The sequence below is a fragment of the Crotalus tigris genome, unplaced genomic scaffold, assembly GCF_016545835.1.
Source record: "Crotalus tigris isolate CLP2741 ecotype Arizona unplaced genomic scaffold, ASM1654583v1 scf7180000018550.1270297659:1495590, whole genome shotgun sequence".
NCBI classification, from domain to species: domain Eukaryota; kingdom Metazoa; phylum Chordata; class Lepidosauria; order Squamata; family Viperidae; genus Crotalus; species Crotalus tigris.
This window is the reverse complement of record NW_024097073.1, coordinates 901,527-925,449: the sequence shown is the minus strand read 5'-3', so window position 1 is coordinate 925,449 and position 23,923 is coordinate 901,527. Positions and strand designations below refer to the sequence as shown.

General features: G+C 42.4%; 1 protein-coding gene across 1 annotated transcript; it reads right to left on the bottom strand.

Annotated features, from left to right (window-relative positions):
- Window positions 1-23,067, bottom strand: CHPF (chondroitin polymerizing factor). Its single transcript, XM_039354407.1, has 4 exons — window positions 22,214-23,067; window positions 10,117-10,681; window positions 9,140-9,322; window positions 1-2,896 (listed from the first exon to the last, which is right to left on the bottom strand). The coding sequence occupies exons 1-4, from the start codon at window positions 22,516-22,518 to the stop codon at window positions 1,631-1,633; spliced, it is 2,319 nt and encodes a 772-aa protein (XP_039210341.1). The 5' UTR covers window positions 22,519-23,067; the 3' UTR covers window positions 1-1,630.
- Window positions 23,068-23,923: the final 856 nt, after the last annotated feature.

Genomic DNA, 23,923 nt, shown 5'->3' with positions numbered 1-23,923 from the left:
CGGGTTTTCTCCCGCGTCAAATTGGAAGTGTCTTGGCGACATTTCGATGAAGTCTCATTCGTCATGGTCCAAGTGGCTCTTTGAGTGTTTTGGGCTGCCTACCCGTTCTAAACTGACATAACATTTTCCTGTTGGGTAACACAGTGATGTTTTGAATGCCTCCTGAGATTCCTGGGTGTTCTTCACTGCAGCATGTCGGAAGGTGGGGCCTGGAAATCCCCTACTTTCCTCTTTGAGTATTCTTCCTTCAGCTCCAGTGTTTTCATCTATCTTCCACCCAGCCCTTCATATTCCTGCTATGACCTTTCTTTCCATCCACAGGCTTTTTTGTGGACTCACCGCCCCATTACAACTGAGCTTCCAATTCCATTTTTAGTTTTCTCATTGACTACTCTATCGATAACTATTCTCCAACAGGAAATCATAGGCATGGAGAATATTCTATAAAATTGGAGCTGCATAGCCAAAGGGTGGCTGCAATTTATAGGCAGCAGTTAGCTTTCTCTGTTCTTCCATACTTTTAGACATATAGTAAAACCTAAGATGCTAATTTCACAGCTGTTCTTTTTGGGCTCTTTCATTTAAAAGATCCAGCTGCTCTTTTCTAGTTTTAGGGAGCGCACACTGATTTCTCAGAAGTTCCATTGTAGAAATAGTCCCCATCTGCTCCCCAATATCTCTCTGCCATATACACAGCCATAACAGAAAAATTATCAACACACACCTTGCTTTTCACTCCAGTTTATTAAAATGTAAGGTTTTTTTTTTTTAATCACTGAATCCACGTTAAATATAATCCCACTGGAGAGCCAAGCTCCATCTCTTCCCTCTATTCTGGGCTTGCCAGCTCCCTGATCCAATGCCAGGCTGGCCCACACATGCCCTTCTGAGTTCTGGGCAAGGGCATCAGGCTGCAAGATAGCAACTACACAAAACTGCAGACAACAGCAGACAACAAAATGGCAGCAGGCCAGGGCAGAAATGGGGTTTGACCCCTCAGAGCCAGAGCCAGCCTGACCTAAGGGGCAGTTGAGCTCTCCTTGCAAGAGCTGCGATCGTTCCCTTTCCCCTTTGATCCTAAGCAGCGGCTAAAGCAGCCCGAGTCATGGTTTCCATGAAGAGTGTGACAGGACAAATAAAATACAACAGGAATCCCTCAGCCCTCTCACCCACTTAATGAGGAGCTGCAAACCAAAGTCCAGGAGATTGATTTAGTTGCTCCCCAAACTGAGAAATCCTGAGGGGGCCGGCTAGCACTCCATCCCCCAGTAGTCCCACAAACCAGACACCCAGCCTCCTCCACATCAACACATCCCCATTTTTGCTGATGTTTCTGAAAACCCTTCTAGCTGTCTTGGCAGCCACCAGGCAGGAACTGGGGCCCTGAGCCATCCTGCCTGCTGGCCCTCATGCCTGGGAGAGAGATTGAACTTCTCCTCACCAAACAGAGCAAGACAGCCCTGGGGTGGGACCAGACATCGCCCATTTCCATTTTCTTCCACCATCTGTAAAGCCAGCCGGGACCCCCGAGGTTCAGAGCTTAAGCAGTCATATTTAGCTCTCCTCTGCCATTTCAGGAAGTGATGGTAGGGAAGCGGATGGGCTGAGAGAGGCAGGGGAGAGCTTGGCCTCAGGTACTGTTGCCCTGCTCCTGCTCGAAGAGCACCATGGCCAGTTGGGACCGGGAGCCCAGGCCCTCCAAGCTGCTCTGCACACAACGGTGATACTGTTCCTCGCTCAGCCGGGGATTGCAGATCTGGGGCCTGAAGGGCTGCAGAAGGGCAGGCTCGACTGCACGGAAGACATGCAGATTGGAATATTTGACAAAAAGGTCATAGATGTCCATGGTCTCCAGGAGATCCTCATTGTCCTGGGCATCGACTGTCATCCGGGTGCGTGCCGCCATATAGTCAGCATTGTAAAAGCAAGCTTCACTGAAAACCTCGCGATCAAAATGGCCAGCATCACGCACTAGGTCTAAGCCAGAAAGTGGGGGAGGCTGGTTGTGGAAAGCAATTGTGGGGTTGTAGCCCTGAAAATGGATGGGGAAGAAGACCTGCCAGCTGTTGATAGTGTTCATGCGGCACCGGTTGAGGAACTCAGTGGTGACTTCAGTGCTCACTCCGGCCACAAAGAAGAGCGTATCTACAGGATGCTTCTTGGAGATGATGTCCATCACTTTAATCTGGGAGGGCACATCCGTCTTTACGCTAATCCAAGGAATCTTCACCTGAGGGTGGCGCCGCTCATATTCTGTGATGTGTGCTTTCACGGCCCCAAAAACATCATTCTGAGCCACCTTCTGGGCTTCAAAAGGATCATAGATGAAGAGGAAGGTCAACACAGCATTCTCGGCATTCTCAAAGGCTGCTGCAGCGTAGACATCAAGGAAATGAGCAGCGTAGTCTTTCTCTGAGGCCGTCAGGGGCAAGATGACATTGACACGGCTGGCTTCTGTTACATAGGGCATAGGGATAATCTCTACCTCACTGAGAGGGCGCAAGAGATGCACGCGTTTGACCAAAGAACGGCTATGCCCCTTCTGGGTCACCACCTCCAACTGCAGATCCAAGGTGTACTCCATGCCCCGGGTAGGATCAAAACGACGATAGCCATTCAATAGCTGCTGCTTGCGCACATGTAGCACTGGCTGGTATCGGCGGTTCAGCTCTTCCACTGCTGCAGCAACCACGTCAGCTACATCAGCTGCATCTGCCCCCTGGAGCTCACACTTGGGGGCCCCATCCACGCAGGAAAAAGCCGCCTCTTCAGTGAAATAATCCCAGTGAAGCACCTCAAACCGGGTCTTTGGCTGGAAAGGTGGAGGAATGCCTATAGGCCATGAGCTACTCAGCTCCCCATCTGCAGAAAGGCTGCTGGTATTCTGGATCTCCAGCTACAAAAACAAGATAAGAAAATTAAGGTAAGTTCAGAAACATTTGCTTGGCTGAACCCCAAAAGGGCCCTAAGAATTTGACTCAGATATATCCATGCTGATTCCCAGGGACCTCGCCTTAACTGATCTGGGTGCTAACCCCTCCCCCAAACTTGTTGCTGCAACATAGAGGAGGGGAAGAAAAGGCTGACAGATGAAGTTTTACCCCAAGTCTACTCACTGACTCCAATTCAAATGTCCCAGATTGAAAGCCACTTCCAACAATTCCCTCCCCATACTGGCCATTGAATTTCTCTACTTAATACCAGTAGTAGGAAAGAAGGATCAGAAAACACCTAGGGTTGCAGCCTTATGCTGCTCTGCCACCTGGTGGCAGCATGTCCACAATCAGAGTTCAATTCTGGGGAGCACATTTATCCGATACTTTTTCCCAAGAAGTAAGAGCTTAAGTGTATTTGGGTGGAAACTGGCTACATCATTCATTCACAATAGCCAATACCGGTATATACAGTAAATAATATGCAAATATTATTTACGTATTACATATATACAGTAAATATGCAAATCTCTCTCTCTCTCTCTCTCTCTCTCTCTCTCTCTCTCTCTCACACACACACACACACACACACACACACACACACACACACACTATCCTGGAGGCTAAAAAGAAGCCTTAAACCAAATCACTTTTTCTAACTCAATCCTGTTTACAGTTAATGGCCATTAAAACTTCTATTCCTTCTGGAATTGTCTTGACTGAGCCTGGGACGTTTGCATTCAAAACTAATGTCTACGCAGCACAATTTTTCTTTGCCGTTTGACTGAAAATGTGGTCCAGATTACGTTTCTGCAAGCTGTAATTTCATTCTTAACTTATCCAATGTGTACAATTCCCCTAAAGCTTAATCACAGCAATGTTGGTCTATATCAGTGGTTCTCAATCTTTTTAATGCTGTGACCCCCAACCGGTCGTAAGTCGAGGACTACTCAACCGGTCGTAAGTCGAGGACTACTCAACTGGTGCAGCACCGCTTGCAGAATGGGATTTTTGGCGGGCTCAGCAGGGGAGAGACAGCCTGGACAATTCCTATTGGCTTTTGAAAGCCAATAGAATTAGACTCTATTCAAGAGAGTCTATTCTATTGGCTTTCAAAAGGCAATAGAATAAAAGGGAGTAGCATAGCTAAGGAAAAGGGGAAAAAAATGGCAGACTGCGTTGTTTGGCGACCCCCGTAAAATGGTCATTCGACCCCAAATGGGGTCCCGACCCACAGGTTGAGAACCACTGGTCTATATGGATATATGCTTCTTGGATCAACGTGCATTATTTAAATACCCAGTGACAAAATGTGCGAACAGGTCACTTTCTTCTCATTCTCTGTGCCTCAATCACTGCTTTACTTAATTCTGCTTCCATGAGCTATTATTTTCTCTGCTTTTATAGCACAGACTACTCTGAGTATGCAAGGGAAAGGCACATGATACATTCAGCTAGGTGCAATGCTCAAAATAGTTAAGGGTCATATTTTGATATCTTCAAGACAAATGTATACATTTGATTTTTGTATCAACTGGGCAGGAAACTACTGAGTACGGATTAGGAATCATTTAACCTCCATGAGGCCCAAACGATCCAACCGTCTACCTTCATTGTGAAACATCCATCAAAGTCTGCAGAAGCCTATAGCCATCTCCTGCAGTGCGAACAATATGGAGGCTTTGATTTTTGAGACACCAAGCCTTAAAGGCAAGCCTCCTTTTATAGGTCTTCAATTCCATGGCACTAAAATTCCACTGTCTGGTTTTTATGGTATATTCCATTTAATTTAGGCCACATTAGCTACTGAATGCTTATTACGATGGCATGCACGTGTCAAATTAGTGATTCCTCAAAAATAATTCCAATTTAGTCTGGCCCGAGGCTCAGCTCTGCCATCAAAGCTTGCACAACGTGTTTGCCTGTGTTATTATACAATCCTCTGGGTGTACATTTCTGTCAAATAGTTGGTCTAGACATAAAAACTCCCTGAACAGACTAGACGCAACATTAGCACCAGAACTTCAAGATCCTTTAATGCTTCAACCTTGCCTCCCCTCCTACCTGAAAGAGAGCCAGATCTAAAACAGAAGGAGAAGGACCCATAAATTATATCTTACTCTGCAACCAAGTTAGGAGTGAAATTAGCACAACACTTACCAGAGGGAGTTTACGATGGCATTTATTACCCCTTTGGAAACTATTTTTCGGAATTCAGGGAAAACATCATAGCATTTGGATTTTGGTTAACTGCCCAATTAATATATTCTAATTATTAAATGTAGCAGATTCATTTAGTTAGGATCAGACACAATGAGGTATAGAATCACAGGCTGGAAGGGACTTCAGACATCTTCTAGACCGCCCATCTCCTCAAGGCAGGAGACTTGTACCATCCCAGTGAAATGGTTGTCCCCTCTATTCTTGAAAATGTCAAGTGATGGACCATCCACAACCCCAGGAGGCAAGCTATTTCATTGATTAATTGGTCTCCCTGTCAGAAAATTTCTCCTAAGTTGGATCTCTCTTTGACAAGCTTCTATCCATTACTTATGCCCTCTTATGCCCTGTAGAATAAGAATAAGTCCATTCTCTCTTCTTTGTCACAGCTCCAGAAGAACTAAAAGATACTTATCATCTCCCCCTAATCCAGTGGTTCTCAACCTGTGGGTCGGGACCCCATTTGGGGTCGAACGACCATTTCATGCGGGTCGCCAAACAATGCAGTCCGCCATTTTTTCCCCCTTTTCCTTAGCTGTGCTACTCCCTATTATTCTATTGGGTTTTGAAAGCCAATAGAGTAGACTCTCTTGAATAGAGTCTAATTCTATTGGCTTTCAAAAGCCAATAGGAATTGTCCAGGCTGTCTCTCCCCTGCTGAGCCCGCCAAAAGTCCCAGTCTGCAAATGGTGCTGCACTAGTTGAGTAGTCCTCGACTTATGACCGGTTGAGTAGTCCTCAACTTATGACCGGTTGGGGGGTCGCGGCATTAAAAAGGTTGAGAACCACTGCCCTAATCCTTCTAATCCTTCTCTTCCATAGGCTAGATATATCTGGCTTCTCCTATGATTTAGTCTTTAGGCCCTTTGACTATTTAGAGTAAAATAATCTGCCCTTATAGTTTATCTACACAGATACCAACCAATGGTCAGAGATTACACCTTATCTTGGTGAAAACTGAATGCAGCCCTGCTTCCTTCACAAGGGATTTTCAAAGACTTCATTCATCCAAGCAGCAGGCTCTCTTTCTATTCCCCACTGAAAACAATCTCCCTAAAAGGATATGCTTTCTTTCTTCCTCTTACTCTATTTTTAAGGCAGCAGTCTCCCATATTAATTCACAGCAATAGAAAAAAACAACCTGTAACAGCAAAAAATATTAGTTTAATACTATTAAATGAAATATGATGTATTACAATTGACAATGTCTTGATTCCATATTTTGCACGCGTTTGTTCATGTCTTCATATTTTGCTGGTTTTATATAAACTAAAAGACTAATAGCAGAGTGATGAAGGCCTAAGTCAGGCCAAAAACTTCTTTGCTTCTAGAATTCACAATTGCAGACTATGAGTCAAGATTAATTTTAGTAGCCAGCGCTGGGCTCAGCAGTCAAAGTAGCAACAACAGACTCCTGTCTGGACTCATCTGGCAGATTTCCTGAAGCAAGCTAACCTCTACCTTCTTCTTTTGCCTAATGTGTAATAAGGAAACTGCTATAAGAATGCACAGTAAGATTCAATGGGACAAATAATTATGGGGAAAATTCTAGGACACTTTTGTTTTAATTTCCATATTTTTAAAAGAACTAACATGTCCCTTAATGAAATGTCAGCAAATACATTTAAACTTTCAGAAGCCAACATCAACTGAAAATGTGCATGTTGGTCCATCAGCGACCAAAGTTGTTGATTCACTATGTGTCTACATAGTGGGGGCAGAGGGGGGGAAAGTCAAGCCATCTTCTGCCTACTCATTTATCCCTGCAAGTCAACAATAAAAACTTTCCCCCTAAATATGAGACTCTAGAAAAAAATCAGAAAAGAGGAACAAAGACAATTAGGGGACTGGAGGCTAAAACATATGAAGAACAGTTGCTGGAATTGGGTATGTCTAAGTTTAATGAAGAGAAGGACAAGGGGTGACATGATAGCAATGTTCCAATATCTCAGGGGTTGCCACAAAGAAGAGGCAGCCAAAGCACCTGAGGGCAGGACAAGAAGCAATGGATGGAAATTAATTGAGGAGAGAAACCAACCTAGAACTAAGGAGAAATTTCCTGACAGTTAGAACAATTAATCAGTGGAATGACTTGCTTTCAGAAGTTGTGGGCAATCCATGATTAGAAGTTTTCAAGAAGAGATTAAATAACCATTTGTCTGAAATGGTATAGGTTTCCTGCTTGAACAGGGGTTGGACTAGAATAGGGGCTCCCAACTCCCGGTCATGGCCCATTTGGAACTCAGCTGTGCAAGTGGCTGGTGACCGTGCGTGCAGCTCCTCTTCTGTAAGTGATGGGTGCAAATGCAAATGCCTGCCATTCACAAGAACCATCCCCTCCCCACTGCCGGGCTGCCAATTCAAAAAGGTTGTGGACCATTGGACTAGAAGACCTCTGTTATTTAGTTAGCATATCAAATGTAATTTGAGTAGAAGAAAAGGATTTGCAGAGAAGGAAGGCTTTTGCAAGAAACAGTGGCCAGGAGAAAAATGAAGCCCGTAAGCAAGCAAGTAAACCCCATATTTTCCTTCAAAATCTGACCCTTTCTCCTGTATAGCCGATTTGTAGGGGAAAAGCAACCATTCAGAATTCAGAGCTCGGGTGGTCATAGAGATCAATTTACCGATCTGCCATTCAAGACTAAAATAATCTCTTAACTGTACTGCTTAATGACTTGAGAATGTAGCACGGGATAAGGAAAGCTAAAAAGAAGAGAAGAAAATATAGATGTCAACATTTCTCTGTTTAGAAAGAACAAGCTTGTCAAATGTGCCTTCTGGAATTCTTTCCAGCCCTTTCATAGCAGCTTCACTCTAGATGCAGAGACCGGAGGAAGCGGGTTCAGACCAGACCCAAAGGCAACATTCTGAGCTGGCGCCTAACTGCCTCTCCCACAAGGATCCACGGAAGGACTTTTTCTGCATTTCCCTTCTCCCTAGCTTGATCCAGATCATTTTCAAACTCAGTGTTTCTTTAATATGTCAAATTTGGTCCTCTTTTGTTCAGTTTTTGAAGAATTAAAGGTGGCTCCGGCTTAACAACCACTTGTTCAGTGACCATTCAAATGGACGATGGCACTGAACATGGATACTCATAACAGGTCCTCAGAATTCCAACTGTTACAGTATTCCCGCATCACAGGATCACCATTTGCAACTTTCCTTGTTGGTTCTGACAAGCAAAATCAGTGGCGAAGCCAGCAGGAGGTTGCAAAGAGAGACCACATGATGCCCTCACTTAATGACCTGCGGGTAATTTGCCTAACAATGGCAACGGGGAGTGCCAGAATTGCCATCACTATGCCATCACATTGCCAGAATTGTGGCTACTAAGAGATCCCGATTGTTGGAATTAATCAAGGACTACCTATACTTTGCTACCGGACAAACAGATAGATGGATAGTCCCTTTAAATAATTTATTTCCAACATTCTATGGGTTCAAAAAAATAAAGCAAGTTGACACTGCCCACATTAGAGAAGATACATTTTCAGTAGCTGGGAAACGGCAGAATTACCAACAATTATCGGAGCCAGAATCAAAACCAGAGCCAGAAATGGATGGCACTAATTTTCTCTCATCTTTTTTCCATATCCCAACATCGTCTGTTCTTCTTTTTTTCCTCTTCTTAGAAGAAGAAGGAACAAAGTGAACCTGAGATCTGGCCAAAGGATAGCTTATCTAACTCTATCTTAACAGATATGAGAGATGAATGGCTTTGATTATAATTTTTCCCAATTCCTCAGAGGTGTGGAATTCTGATTCCCAGAATTCCACAAAATGGCACAATGGATGAAGAATTCCAGGAGCTGAAGTCCACCAGGTTAAAGAAGAATGTTCTCTTATGGGTACTGCTCAACCTGACTGATTTTTTCTGAAAAATTAACGTGGCAGCAGAATGAAAGCAGGCGTGTGTCAAAAAAAGTCAAGGGAACTTTGGGTCAGTCGCTCATAAGGCCTAGAATCTCGGAATCTGCCCACCTTACCTGTAGTTGCTGGATCTCTTGATAAGTGCGCTCCAGCTCTACACGAGCAAAGTGTCTGTGCAGCCGATACATCTGAAGAGGGTCCAGCACTGGGTGAACAGTGAATGCAGCATTGAATTGCGGATCGCTCTCCTTCTCAGGGTCTGTGTTCTTCCCAAGCTCAAAGTAATGGTAGCGTAAGCCCTGGCAGAGAAGAGGGAAAGAAGCACATCAGTCTGGAAATTCAGCCTTTCCAGCAAATATACCCAGAGGCTAACCAGCATTTCTCTCTGATTTGCTAACAAAATAAAAGACTGCTGAAGAAGATGCTCAGCTTTCAGTTGGAGGGCAGGTATGACGAAGAACATACTTCACAACATACTATTCTCTCACGTCACTCCTGATTGTTGAATAAAAACATCCAGTGGGCAAATCGTTCTTGTTCTTTGCTTTTTGCTCATTTCACCACTCTTCAAGTCATCCTGTTCTTGGACTGGACTCCTTGGTCCAGAAATGGGATGGAACTGAACAATTTTTTAAAAAGTGCTTTTTTTAATTTAGTCTCACTGGAAACACAAGGGCAAGTGTACTGATTACTTTACGTCTCAAGGGCCCCTTACAATGAGAGACAGCACCAGAATATTGCCTCCTTTTTACCCAGAAAGAAAAGTTTTGCCCACAGTAAAATAGCAGTTAGAGCTACACAAACAATAGTTAAGTAGCATTCCCTCAGGGAAAAGATCCCCACAGGAAACACGTTTCACCAAAAGCATCTCCTGTTTCAAGCCCAATGAGGTTTTAAGATAACAACTTGAATAGGAGATGTCTGATAACTGCATATCACGCATATCAGAATTCTACTCGTGTGATAAAAGCAAAGGGTTTCCCCTCTTTTCCATTTCTCAAAAACTGTGACTGTGAAGATATCAGGCAAGCAAAGCTATCCCCACAGAAGGAGGAAACAAGACGTGGCCACATCAGGGGAAGGAAAGCCTCACCTCCTGCTCTGCCACGCAGTCCACTCCTGTGTAGTCAATGATACAGCGGCCCAGCCATTCATCGGGGCGTGCACTCAAGATATCGTTCCGGCAACTTTCCAAGTGAGGCTGCAAACGCAGGAGCAAAGCTCGGGAAAGCAGGTAACCGAAGCCACCGTAGCAGTAGTGCCCCTGAGTGTCCCCACCAATGAACTCCTCTGGTCGGCCCATGTAGAGCAGAGTGTCGATGCTGAGGTGAGAGGCCAGGTGGTTCACCCGATGGGCTTCAACGTAAGTATCATCCTGCACCAGGAACACCCAATCAAAGTCCGACAGGTAATGGTCTATCATGTATTTGACAGTCTGGTACATGTTCCATATGGGCCTCTCATCTCCATGCGTCACCACCGTCATGCCATGGGGCACCTTGCGCCCCCGGGTGCCCGTGAAGTAGATCAGGCGCTCCAGCCGGTGGCCTAGTGTTCGATTCACTGCCACTGCCAGCGAGTTCAATGTGTTCTTTGAGGTCAGCACACCCACAAAGAGACGCTGCCGCATACCCAGCTCTGTGCTGATATATCGGGTCCTTCAGGAGTAGGGAGGAAATGCAGGAAAAAATGAAAAGAAAACAAGACAAGACAGTTAAGTCTCCTCTCCTCCAACAATCACACCCAGCCAGTCAAGGGAAGGGCATCTCAGCCCTGTGCTTCATAGCAATTGGCCAATCTCTAAAGATGTGCAAACAGTTTCATTATCAAAATGTCCCAGTCCTAACATTTGTTGTCCCAATGATATAAGAAGAGATCCAATGTTGAATAGCCTGTTCCTATCTTACCAGCAAGGTCAGAATAGCATTTGGGGGTTGGGATGCTTAAAGGACAAAATGTTTTGCTTATTTTACTAATCAACTTCGGGATATTTGAAGAATAGGCACCACCTAGTGGAAGTTAGGCACTGACAATGGAGATATTTGGAGACTTCAAACTCAAGTTTTCCCATAAAACCCACTGTTTTCACCCCTGCTTGCTCATGTACAGAAGGATCTGCATAAGGTAAAACCTGCTTGTTTTGTGCTATAGTTGTAGCATATATTATGCCTGTAAAAATACAGACTCCACATGGTTGAGGAAAATCATGTTGATCTTCACCCAACCAAGGAAGATACAAGAGATGATATTTGGGGGGGGGGGAACTAATGAGACTTCTGTATTTATATAAAAATCATAATTCCTATGCCTAAACCATAAAAAGCAGTTTCCATCTACTGGAACCATGTGCACATTATCTTTTATATAAGTAAATATGATTTACAGTGAACTGATATTGCGACTTGCTCCTATTCACTTCGCCAACTAATCAGCCATACCCTGCTCCATGCTCCCCCATGTAATTTCTTCTTCCCAACAATTAATGATTATTAGACATACTTACTCGTCATTGCATATACTAGTACTACACACAGGTTCACAGATACCCTGTTATATTTACTTCTGATGCATTTTATCTTCTTTCTCTTCCATTCATCACATTTCTGATTTGGAAGCTCCACCCCCAGGTGGGGAGGAGGGCTTCCTACTTTTGGCTATCCTACTCTGTAAAATACCATGTACTGCACATTATTGTTGCCTCATCAGTAATAATTCTCTATATTCCGTAAGCAGAGAGCCAGGTTAAAGACACCAGGTTAGAACCCAGGAAACTTCTTGTCCCATCTTAGGCACAAAGTCAACTGGGTGACTTGGGCTAGTCACTCTCTCCCTCATTCCTAGGAAGAGAGCAGTGGCAAAACACTTACAAAAATGCTGCCAAGAAATAACTATAGGGACTGGTCCAGTCAGGGCCAGGAGTCAACACTGATCTAAAGGATACAAACATAACATAACATAACATAACATAACATAACATAACATAACATAACATAACATTACATTACATTACATTACATGCAATCAATCTTTGGCATTTTAGCAAAAGCTAAAATCCTACTTGATTCAAAGAGCACTGTACTATACTTGCAAAAATTCTAAACATCACTGTATTTTTAGCGATGTTTCAGAATGTTGTGCTGTGTTAAAAGATTTGCTCCCTACAATTAAGTACAGTATATGCTTTCAACCAGCTAACTATCATATGCTGGGTAAAGAAGAAAAAAAACATTTAAAATTTTAATGTATTGCAAAGTATGCAGTTTTCAAATGAGATGCTGTCAGAGGGGCCTCTTTTGGAAACCAATGAACAAGGTGATGACCATAACAGGTTAGAGTCTGGAGTGCCTTAGGGGTCCCACTGTCTGGGCAGGACTAATAATATCCTGGAGGGTCAAATCAAGTTGGTAAAAGAATGTCAACTCTTTAGCTCTGCTCTTTGGAAAATAATAAAAATAGCCAAGAGTAAATAGACTTGTAGCCTATTTATTTATGTAAACAATTGTGAATCACATACACAATCTGGAACAAGCAGATTGTGGCCACTGGATCCAGCTATAATTCTGGCAATGAGAGCCCAAAGAAGGAAAAGAAATTAGGCAAACCTTAGAACATACCAGAGAGCAATTTTATTTCCCTCAAAGTTCTTTACTTGTTTTCTTATCTAAAAAAACCTCTCAATTTTCCTTGAGGTTTACTTTTCCATATAATTCTTTCCACTAAGGAGATGTGATTCCATTTTCAGGTTTTGGAAGCAGGTTCCATCCAAGATGACCTATCCAGCATGACAGCAACGTCACTGTAATATCTACATTCAGTTTCTATAACCAAAAAAAATGACTTTGTAAAGTGCCATACAGTTCAGAATCATAAAGTTGGAAGCAGCCATTTAGGCCATCAAATCTAGCCATCCTCAGGGCAGTAATCCAAACAGAGCATCCCAGAAAGATGGTTATCTAGCTTGTATTCAAACATATTAAGTAAAAAGAAGCCTATTAGTGCTCCAGATAATTGGTAAACTGCTCTTACAATAAGGTGCCTATTTTTAACATTCAATTCCTATAATTTAGATCTACTATTCCACGGCCCACATTCTGGAATAAGAGAGAGCAACTTCTGATCTTCCCATAATTCAGATATTTGATGTTTTCTTGAGGCTAAACGTACCCAGGACCTTTAATCTATTTTCATAGGTCTTAACTTCCAGTCCCCTGATTATTTCTATTTCTTTGCCTGATTCCCTTTTAAAGTGCACAGCACAGAACTAAACACGGTGTTCAAGATAGGTCCAACTAATGCAGAACAGAGCACAATTATGTCCGATAACTTGAAAATGAGATCTCTCTTGGTTCTGGATTATGTCCACAGTATACCCACCTGCAGTTAAGAAAGTTACCAATCAAAAATGAGATTTAAACTGGCAAAATTAGTTCTTCGTCAATCCATACCGAGGTATATGATAACACTGAAATTCTATAATGATAAGTAATAATAAGACCTTTACAGGTCAATTTCTTTATAATATGCTCTAGAACAGGGGTAGGCCACCTTGGCTCTTTTATGACCCGTGGACTTCAACTCCCAGAATTCCTGAGCCAGCATGGCTCAGCTTGGAAACCTCTCCCTTTCCCCTCAGCACGGCTGGCTCAGGAATTCTGGGAATTGAAGTCCACAAGTCGTAAAAGAGCCAAGGTTGCCTACCCCTGCTCTAGAACCTTCCCAAGAATCAATGTCAGACCAACTATCTATACTTTGCTAGACCTTTCTTTTCTCCTTTCTGAAGTTAGGGTCTATATTTCTAGTAATCAGACACTTCCCCAAATCTCAAGGTTTTCTCAGGGACATTATAAAAGGGTTTGGCCATTCCTCCTTTAGTACCTTTGGAAGAGGTTTTACCAAGTCCGGAAGGTTTAAAGTCATTTGAAATCAAGCAGTACCGCTTCAATTTTCTGCCAATGTGAAACTTTGCCTTGCCTCTTCACCCTGCTTTTCACATTTTCAAAATGGAACACTGTTTCTGAGATGGGTCCTTCTACGATTTCTGAAGTATCTGTACCATTTTGCCTTCTTCGCAAAGTCTTTACTTTTCTTTTGAATGTTATCGATCTATACCAATCTTTTTGTGTGTTATTCTTACCATTATTTACTCTGGGTGTTCATTTTCTAACACAGTTTAACTCCATCCCTCTGTGAACTGGCTTTCATTCTATTTCTGATATGTCCTCCTTTTCATTTTTAGATTTTCACTGAGCTTTTTGTACAGTCCCACTGGGGTTTTTTATGTTCTCCATTTTTATCTTAACTGGAATAGTTTGTAATCTTCAGTGGCCATATTTTATTGGGAAAAATAAAGGACAAACTTGAAAAGGGAGCAAATCTGAAAAGAGGCTCATGTTTATAACTTTGCTTTACAAAGGGAAACTCAAGAACAAATTAAGAAAATAAATAAAATTAAATAAATCTAACAGATAACTTTCTGAAATAAAGGACTGTTTTTTTTATAATGAAGGACATATGGTTACCGCATTCTAATGTCATATCCTTGGGAATTCTCATCCTGCTTGAGGTCTTTTTCCTAATAGCTTCTCCTCCCAAAGAATCCTATTTATTATTATTATTAAGTTTATTAAAATCCACCTCTGAAGATATATGTGTCTGACTAATCTCAGTTTTCTATTTCTCTTAAAATCAGGAACTCCAACCTTACACAGTCAGTGCCCTTCAGTGTACCTGCTATTTCCATTTCAGCTAAGTCTATTGATTAATATCAAACAGAAACAGCTGATTATTTTGTCTTCCTTCACTCTCTGAAAGACATTATTGTTGGCAAGACAAGCCAGGGATTTCCTTGAAGGACAATGTTTGGCAGAAGTTGTCTCCTCTCAAATGTTGAGAGTAAATGATTACTGTGTCAAGTGATTCCGGTGCATTGTAACTACTGTATATACAACAAGCCAGAATCCCAGCCAAAGAAATGAATCAAAAGCCACAGAGTAGGCATCCTGATCCAATCTGCTTTAGTACAGCACTCTTTCCTTCCCAGGTCAGAAGACATTGGCTGCAACTACAAGATCAGTTTCCTGGAAAGAGTTAATCATAATCTCCAGATGAGCTGAATGTAGCAAGAGCAGCAGGAAGGACATGAAAGGAAGAAGAGGGGAGGGTGTTACAATTAGAATTTATTATCCAAGGAATCTGGGCTTCCATCGTAATTTCATGTCTGCAATGGCAAGTCATTTTTTCCTCTGGTGAAAAATGGCTTTGGCACTGGGTTTGTCAATTTTTTCCAAATACATTTATGATTGGTAACTCAAAATTTGTTTAATGCATGGTAGTAAATCCTCAGAACAAAGCTTCTGCATTTTGAAAGATCACTAAATGAAACAATTAGAAAAGTTAAATTAGTTTTATATATTCAGAATATATATAAATACATAAGTACATAAAAACAGTATGTTATATAAATCAAGCCAATATTAAAATAAATCAAAAGTTATATATTTTCAAATCCAAGTTTTTCTTCAATCCTTCGATAAGGTCAGAGGGCTAATCTTATTAGTCTAATTACAGAATTAAAAGAAGCTTCTTATATGCCTAAACATCTCTAACTATTAAAAGAACTTATCAGTTTTTGCTTAGAGTTCATTTACTCAAGCACCAAAAGAAAAAAAAATTGGCAACCAATTCTGTTTATAATATAGTTTCTTGTTTTATAAAAGCAGACAGCTCTTAGTTCTGATAAATGTTGACTGTAAATTCTTTGACTTAAAAATCACGCTGGTTTGTCTTCTTAGTTGTGAAAATATCAAAAGGCAGAGCAAGCTGTCAAAGAATTCTATTATGTCTTTCATCAAAGTAAAACTCTTGTTTGCCATGCTCCGGGGGATTTGATTTCCCATAACAATTTCACTTATCCTCATAATAAGAGAAAATACAGTACACAGGAACTGAGTCAGGCAAAAGATGGGTGAAAGCATTTACCTGGCTCAATATTAATACTACAGTGTTGGAAGACAGATGGCCTTTCTCTACAATTAGCTTCAGAGTTTTCTAATTCAAATGCAGCAGGAAGTCCTTGCTCTCCAGCCACTCCCATCTCTAACCTCATTCACAGTAGACTCATTCAAAACCTCCACTTCCTGTTCATTACTCTCTCCTGTGGAAACACAACTCATTCAATCTCTCCTTTCTGGACCCCTACTGCTGATCTCACCCAGCAGACAGAAATTGAATTTGGAGCCCTTAGAAGAGAAACTGAATGCAGCAGAGGGCACGGTCCTAAATGTTAACTTGTTATATATCCTCATACAGATGGCAAAAAGGAACCAAGATGAGGAATGAAAAAAAGTTCAGATCAGTGTCAGAAAGTAAGGAATAAAGAATGCTGTGCACACCAAGGATAGAGAAATTAAGTGCCAATTCTGAATGGGAAGAATATATTAGAAAGGTAAAGAGAGAACACATAGTGATCAAGATAAATTCTCAGAAGATCCCAAGCCAGCAATTGGTAGAATTAACCACCGGTATCTATTAAATATACAGCATCTCTGTAACATTCTTGGAAGAGCAGATGTTTCTATAATTAGAAGAACTGACACTTTACCGAAAGGAAGTAATAAACTAAGCAACAATTAAGGAAACAAAAAGAACATGCAACTGGAGATTAGCAAATCTCCTAGCTTCCTCCATCTGCAGTATTCTCGTTCATGCACCTATCTACTCCGTTTCAATTTCTGTAATCCTAAGAGGTGTCTGCCTTTCTCTGCCCTGGATCTTTTGTTCACTGCCCTGGATCTTTTGCATCATCCATCACCTTACCCAAGAGAAAACATGTTGCCCGCCACAATGTGGAAATCTCCACTAGAGTGACCTCAACATCATCCAGTTCTCTGGCTGGATGTTAACAGGGAAGAATCCCGGCAAAAACTAATGGAGATTGTCTGGACTACATAGAAGTTGGAGTCTTTAGTTTCATCCTTAAGATACTTATCAAACTTTGGTCTGAGTGCCACTTATGAGCAGGGATACTGCATTAGGTGGTTTCAGGACCCAGCTGGCCACCACCCTCCTCAAAGCAAACTCAGGTTAAGTGCTGGGAACAAGCCAGAACAACCCCATCTACAGATCAGAGGCCTCAATATATCATCTATGGAAAAGAAAAAAATTATTCTCCCAACTCTCAGCTCCGTTACCTCTTTCCTTTCAATTATGCCCAGGTCATTATTGAGTATTAAGAAATCATTGCACCCCTTTCTTCCATATTCACACTGTCTTCAAATGACAGGAAAGGCAAAAAAAAAAAAAAAAGCAGTGGAGAGATGAATAGAGGATACATGCCTCAATGCAGCCATATGCACAATGTTACCTTAAACACCAAATATCCAAGATGATTGCATAGCCCTATCTGGTGACAGCAAGGCATATTTTAGTTTTGCCTTTTGTCTATCTCAATTAGATGTCCACAAGCCAACATGGCACCACACCAAAAGTTGTCTTTCTGCACGCCCACTCTCCTACAGCTGTGGATGCGGAGAGCTTAAGTATGTGATCAACTACTTATCAGCTTGGCTTTTCCCCTCCTGAATTCACAAGGCATATACCACCTCCTCTGCTACTCTGTTGGAGACAACTGACAACTTACTTTACACCAGCAGCAATTGCAGCAAGACGACAATGAGCACCGTGCATCTAGATACCAACTGTTTGCATCCTAGGATAACTAGGATCTCAGGGATACACAAACACCATCAATTTTTAGTTTTTGGCTCTAAAACAACCAAGTAGGATGGTAAATCACTGGAGTCCAACCATCTGGAGAGCACCCAACTATCTATCCAATTTTATGATATCATCCTACTTATTCCCTGTCCTGGAATTTGGACTAATACGAGGCTGGGGAAACAGTTTTCATTTGGTTTTATACAGTGGCTATATTTGCTCTGATGCATTCTTTTTTTGGTGGGGGAGCACCATGCTAGCAGAAAGGGAAAGGCAAAGCCAGAAAGGGAGAGAATTCTATCTTCAGGAATCTGTCTTTTTCTCCAGGCTGCAAAGAAGCAATCAGTTATGCCAGAGATCAAATGTCTATATTAGGATGAAGACCAAATGAAATTAAGCAAGAGGTTATATAGATTGTGCTCCTCTGTAGGCAGAAGGCTAAGAGTCCTCCTGTAGTTTGCTCTGTTTTTGCCAAAGAAGATTGGATAGATTTTTAATTACTTAATGGCCCAAATAAACTATCATCAGCCAGGGAAGCTTTAATGTAAGCATAAATACAGATAGTCCTTGAGTTTCAACCATTCATTTAGTGACTGTTCGAAGTTACAACGGCACTGAAAAAAAGTGATTTGCGACCGTTTTTCACACTTAACGACATTCCCATGGTCACAGGATCAAAATTCAAACACTTGGCAACTGACATATTTATGACCATTGCAATGTCCTGGGGTCATGGGATCACTGTTTGCAAACTTCTGACAAGTAAAGTCAATGGGAAGCCAGAGTCACTTAACAACCGTGTTACTAACTTTAACTACAATGTAGCAAGAAAGGTAATAAAATGGGGCAACATTCACTTAACTGTCTCGCTTAGCAACAGAAATGTTGGGATCAATTATGGTCATAAACGGAGGACTACCTGTATACATATTCTCTGATTCCTCCCCCCCCCCCCATCCCATAGACACCCTGGCCCTTCATCTGACAGATATACAGAAGTACAAATGCAGGAGCAAAGAGCTAGGGTGCTTTTAAGAAATGTGAGCATGGTGTAGGCTACTGGAAAAGACTGGAAATCGGTGTGTGTGTGTGTGTGTGTGTGTGTGTGTGTGTGTGTGTGTGTACGTACATAAAAATGGAGGCGCAGTCGTTTCACATTATCTTCAGCAGAGTCCAAAGCTTTGGAAAAACACAATTCCAACTTTTCTGCCTCACAGCAAATTAACTATTAATGGCAGCACAGCATGATAAAACAGGACCGGATAGTATGTAAGGACAGAAAAGGTGCTTCTGTAATGTTTTTCTCCAATTTGGGCCAGAAGCTGCAGACCAGAAATGTATCTAAAAACATGCCTCAAATGCATTTTCGCCCTCGTTAGTTATGCCTATACATAGTCAAGGTACAGTGAATGGAGGTGAGCAGCACCGCACAAAAGAAGTTTTTGTTGGTTTATTCTTTAAGGCAATAATAGACAAGGAATTCCTGGTCAATAAGCAGTAAATTCTCCAGTCACAAGGAATGGCTGGAGATCTATCAGAGGAATTCTGTTGGTAGGCTTAGCTTCCCTTTCTACTCCTTGCCACAAAATAGATGCCTGAGCAGTCATAGGCTTTATAGCCTGTGCAACTGTAACATTTGACACACTCCCTGCTGCAGGGAAGGGGGGGGGGGGAAGTAGAGCATTTCTACATATAAAAAGAAGTGGCATGGGGGGGGGGGGGAATGCATTTTCTCAGGACAAAGTATTCTTTTTGAGAGTTGAAATGATTCTTAACCCATCTTTTTTCCCCAGAGTATTTAAGATAGCCGCGTACGGATTTGATGATTAGAAAAAAAACAGTAGATAATAGAAAAATGAAGAATATGTTGTAAAGAGCTCAATGTGACATTATACTTTTATCTGCTGTGAAGGAAAGTCGGAAGCCACTTCCAAATATTTTTTTTTCTTTCTTGTTTTGCTCTGCACTTTTGGTTATGTGGTTCTCTCTCTTTTTTTACTCATTTTTCTACCTTAATCATTAGCTTCTGTGCGTTATTTTTCTCATTTAAAATATAATAAAGTTGCATGTCTTAATAAATAGAGCCTGCAGCACTTCTTTTGCATGATTTTCAAAATGGGCAAAGCCTTGACACATTATTTCTACATTCATTGTTTCAAAGATGGACAAACTTCAGGCTTAAATCTGCTTTATTTTTTACTAATCACACAAATCAACCAACTACTGTAAATCGGGTTGAGGAGACATATAACCTTCACCTCAGTATTTGTTCTGGATATCAGTATTAAAAGGATTCAGCCCTTTTACCAATAAAAGGGGGGGGGGATGAGACTACTTTGGATGACTTCTTCCCTTTCTGCATTTTTCTGCAGCATAATTTAAGACTAGGGGGCACCTCACTGCTGCTAAAGGAAACAAGGAAACAGAAACTTGTCTGGATCCCCTGCAAATCCCCAGGAAACCCTACAACAGATCCTGATCCACTGTCCGCCCTTGCATTAATCTTACAACAAACTCCACTGTCTGAAAATATTTTGAAGGAGCCCAAACAGTTGTGTGACTCAGCCCTCTCCTCCAGCCTGCTCAGAATCAGCCAGCGCCACACTACTTAGTTTGTGGGAGCAGCTGCCATCAGCACTCCTCCTCAGCCCACCTCTTTCTAAAGGAAGCTATTTGCACAGAAGGACTTCCTGAACAGTGAGAGTGCAGCCCAAAGCTTTCCTGTGAGAGATCAGGTGCAGAGATCCATCAAGCTCAAGCCCCACTACCAGAGAACAACTCTGCAAAAACCAAAACCAAACCATATGAACCCTGCAAATATCATGCTACCCTCAGCCCACTTTTCCTGGGTATCACTTAAAAAACAAGGCATAAATCCTTCTAAGCTCTTTAAAACTAGGAGTTTCCTTCAACTGTATCACAGTGGTATAGGAAGTTGCAGCTAAATTATGAATGATTATAAACGCACCAATCCTTTAAGAGGCGAGTTAAGCTATGGCACTCACTTGTCCAGGGTGTAAGATGACTACCAGTTTGGATGGCTTTAAAAAAAGCCTCAGCCAAATTGATAGAGGAAAAGATTATCAATGATTATTAGTCATGCAGGTTATATATTATGTCTACTGTTGACTACAGCTTGATTTGCTTCACTGTTTGCTGATTTTGACTTATACATCTCTAACCACATTGAATCTATGGTTTCGTTTCATATCAGCTTTTGCCCAATTTAAAGTTTTCCCAGTGAGGCTTAATGGCATATACCCCATTATCAAAGTGGACCTAGTCGGCAGATCTATGAAATGGAAACTTTTCTCTAGCAGCATTTCAGTTGCAAAACTCTCTTCTAGAATAAACCAAACTGTTTCCAAGTTGTACTGGGATTTGGGGTGTGTGTGTGTTTGCAGGACATTTATAAATTCTGGTAACTGTGGTTCATCTTTAACATTTTGTTTTTCTCATTATTTTAGTTTTTTCCTATTTTCTTAAAAATTTGATTGTACATTGTTCTGAAAGTCCTGGTTGGAAGAAAAAGCCATGCATAATACTGTAAATAAGAACAAAATTCTGTTTATTTTCTAAATGCACTTGTGTTACCTACTAAAGCAGTCTGCTGTGGGACATAAGACCCGGGAACCACAAATACAACTATGTTCTATATAGGCAGACCTTAGGAGGTCGGACTACAAGGCCCCTTCCAGTCCTATGATTCCCTCTTTTGGGCAGGACAAGAATCAGCACTTCCAGTTTCATATCATACTAAGATTTGCATAAGGACATACTGGCTTTGTCAATGGATAGTGCAGTCAATAAGTCACCTGTGGTTTGTAAACAATGTTTATATCATTTATGACTGGAATTCTGGTTTTATGAACACAAAAAACCCTCAAAAGATTAGGCTTTTATTTCCAGGTTGATAACTGTTTGCAATAATTTTTTGGCGTCTTCTAGGTTTGCAAGTCATATGAAGCTTGGTTATCCAAAGCTTGTTATTGACAGCTACTTCCAAATGGAACCAATGGATACCCACAAGCATATGCATATGTATTTATTTTAAAAACTTAGTTTGTCACACTTCAAACCTAAGATTTTACAAAGTGATTTCCAATGCATTAAAATCAGAAGATAAACTCCTGAGCAATCTGGTTTTAGTGGGACACTAAACTGGCCCTCAAACCTTCATTTCCTAACTACTTACTTCATGGGGCTATTCCAATGTCATATGAAAGCAGTCCTATTGTTTAGATATTGATGCTGGTAGGCCAAGAACTAAACAAACACACACACAGGCCTAAACCAGTTGCTGATCCACATCAGCATTTACAAAAGGCTGTTCATAAGGCTCCCTGCACTTGATGCCCAACACAAATGGTGGCTCAGAGGTTACACGGAGAAGACATCCCAAACCCCTTTGGAAAACAGTTTGTGTTCTAGACCCATCTTCCCCAACCACTCCCGTTCCCCTTCCCCATAGGTACCTGATGGTCTTTTTGGTCACCTTCCCTGGGTTCAGAGGCTTGTAGGGCAGGACGCGGGGCTCCCAGCTCTGCTCGGGCTCTGTGCCTAGACCCCCAGAGACTGAATTCGGTTTGCGGGCAGCGTTGCCCTGCCCTCCTTGATGCTGATGATGCTCCAGGCCCCCTTCACGGAAGCTGCCATGGCCGGGCCCACACGGCTCCTCCACCCAGGTTACACTGAGCAGGCTAAGCGTGAAACCTAGAGACACCCCGACCACCACGGGCCCCACAGGACGCAGGAGCGACAGAAGCGAAGAGAAGCGCATGGCACCGGCTGAGGGGCCCCAAGACCCGGACAAAACCCGGAGGGGGATCAAGTTAAAGGGACAAAAGGGGGAGGGCAACAAGCACCGAAGAAGCGCACTTTGTAGGTGTGGGGATTCCGGGCTGGAGAACCAGGGTCCCTGCCCAGGAAGATCCCAAGGGCCCTCTTTAACCCGCACAGCACTCTTGGGGATCAGGGCAGCAAAGGACCATTCCCACGAGACGGGGAGGGATCCCGCTAGCGGCGTGGGGGTCCTGAACAGAGGGAGGGGCGGCTGCAGCTAAGTAACGGAGGAGGTGGGCCCGGCCCAATTCCGGAAACCTTTGAAGGAGCAGCGCCTATTGGTCCAGCCGTTCCATGCTGGCCCTGGAGAAGAAGTGGAGGGTGGTGGTGTCAGTCCTTCGCCTCTTCTCGCTGAACGGGAACAGCACCGTGGAAACGTCACTCTCGCTTCTCCTGGAAGAGTCGCCGCTGCCGCTGGCGCCGCCGTCCGACGTGTCACCCTGGATAGTCCCGCCCTCTCCGCCAAACCGTCATTCGTCCGGCCGCGCCCCCTTCCCTCCTCAGCCAATCCCCGGCCGAAAATGCGTGGGTCGGCAGAGCCCGCCTTAAATTCCTAAACCCGATTGAATTCGGGAATAGGATGGGGTCGTTCAAGGGGCGCAGAGCCTAAAAGGCTCCTGGTTTGTGCAATTCATAGCAATCTTATTGGGTGCCCAACTCCGGCCTCGGTGTCAAGGCTTGGCACCTGGAGTACAATGCCTTTTTGAATCTGGATGGTAGCAACCGTGAATCAAGGTGACATGGGTGGATTGGAACACGCAAGATTTCTATTATGAAGCGTGCAACTATTTGCAACCGTTAGCAGTAGGAGAACGTTCCTGAAATGGGGGGGGGGGGAGGCAGAAGTTAATAAGTTTCCTGCATGGAGAAACCTAGCAAATCAGGAAGCTACCTGAATTCGAATTTTTCCTCTTTTTCTCATAATTGTCTACCGTAGTTACCGAGAGGGAAAGGATTCGAGTATGACTTATTTGCAGACTAAAGTGGATTTCCAGTCTGCCACTTTGGATCTTTTCTCTCATACTGTTGAAAGCATAGATTCACCTTTATTGCCTAAATCAGAAGCAGAAATAATGAAATAGTAAAGATTTCTAAGAATTGAGGTTAACTTTGAGAGAATTTCTTGGCAGCAGTAAAGATGATTTCTCCCCATTGTCTTCACCTATTTGGGGGTTTTTTTTTTTCATTTCCCTGCCTAGTTTTTTTTTTAAAAAAAATGGGATTTCCTCATGGTCAAGATTTTCAAAGCAAGCGTATACTGATGTATGTACATATATCTTCATTCTTGTACTCAAATATTATAAATATATATTCTGCCATCTACAGAAATCATGCAGTTTTGA

Bases quoted from the DNA above. Each gene is read 5' to 3' on its own strand.
- CHPF (XM_039354407.1), bottom strand. From the start codon at position 22,518: ATGCGCTTCTCTTCGCTTCTGTCGCTCCTGCGTCCTGTGGGGCCCGTG. The intron at 9,323-10,116 runs GTGAGGCTTTCC...CTTCTCTGCCAG, and splicing joins ACTGCGTGGCAGAGCAGGAG to GGCTTACGCTACCATTACTT. The intron at 2,897-9,139 runs GTAAGGTGGGCA...TTGTTTTTGTAG, and splicing joins AAGAGATCCAGCAACTACAG to CTGGAGATCCAGAATACCAG.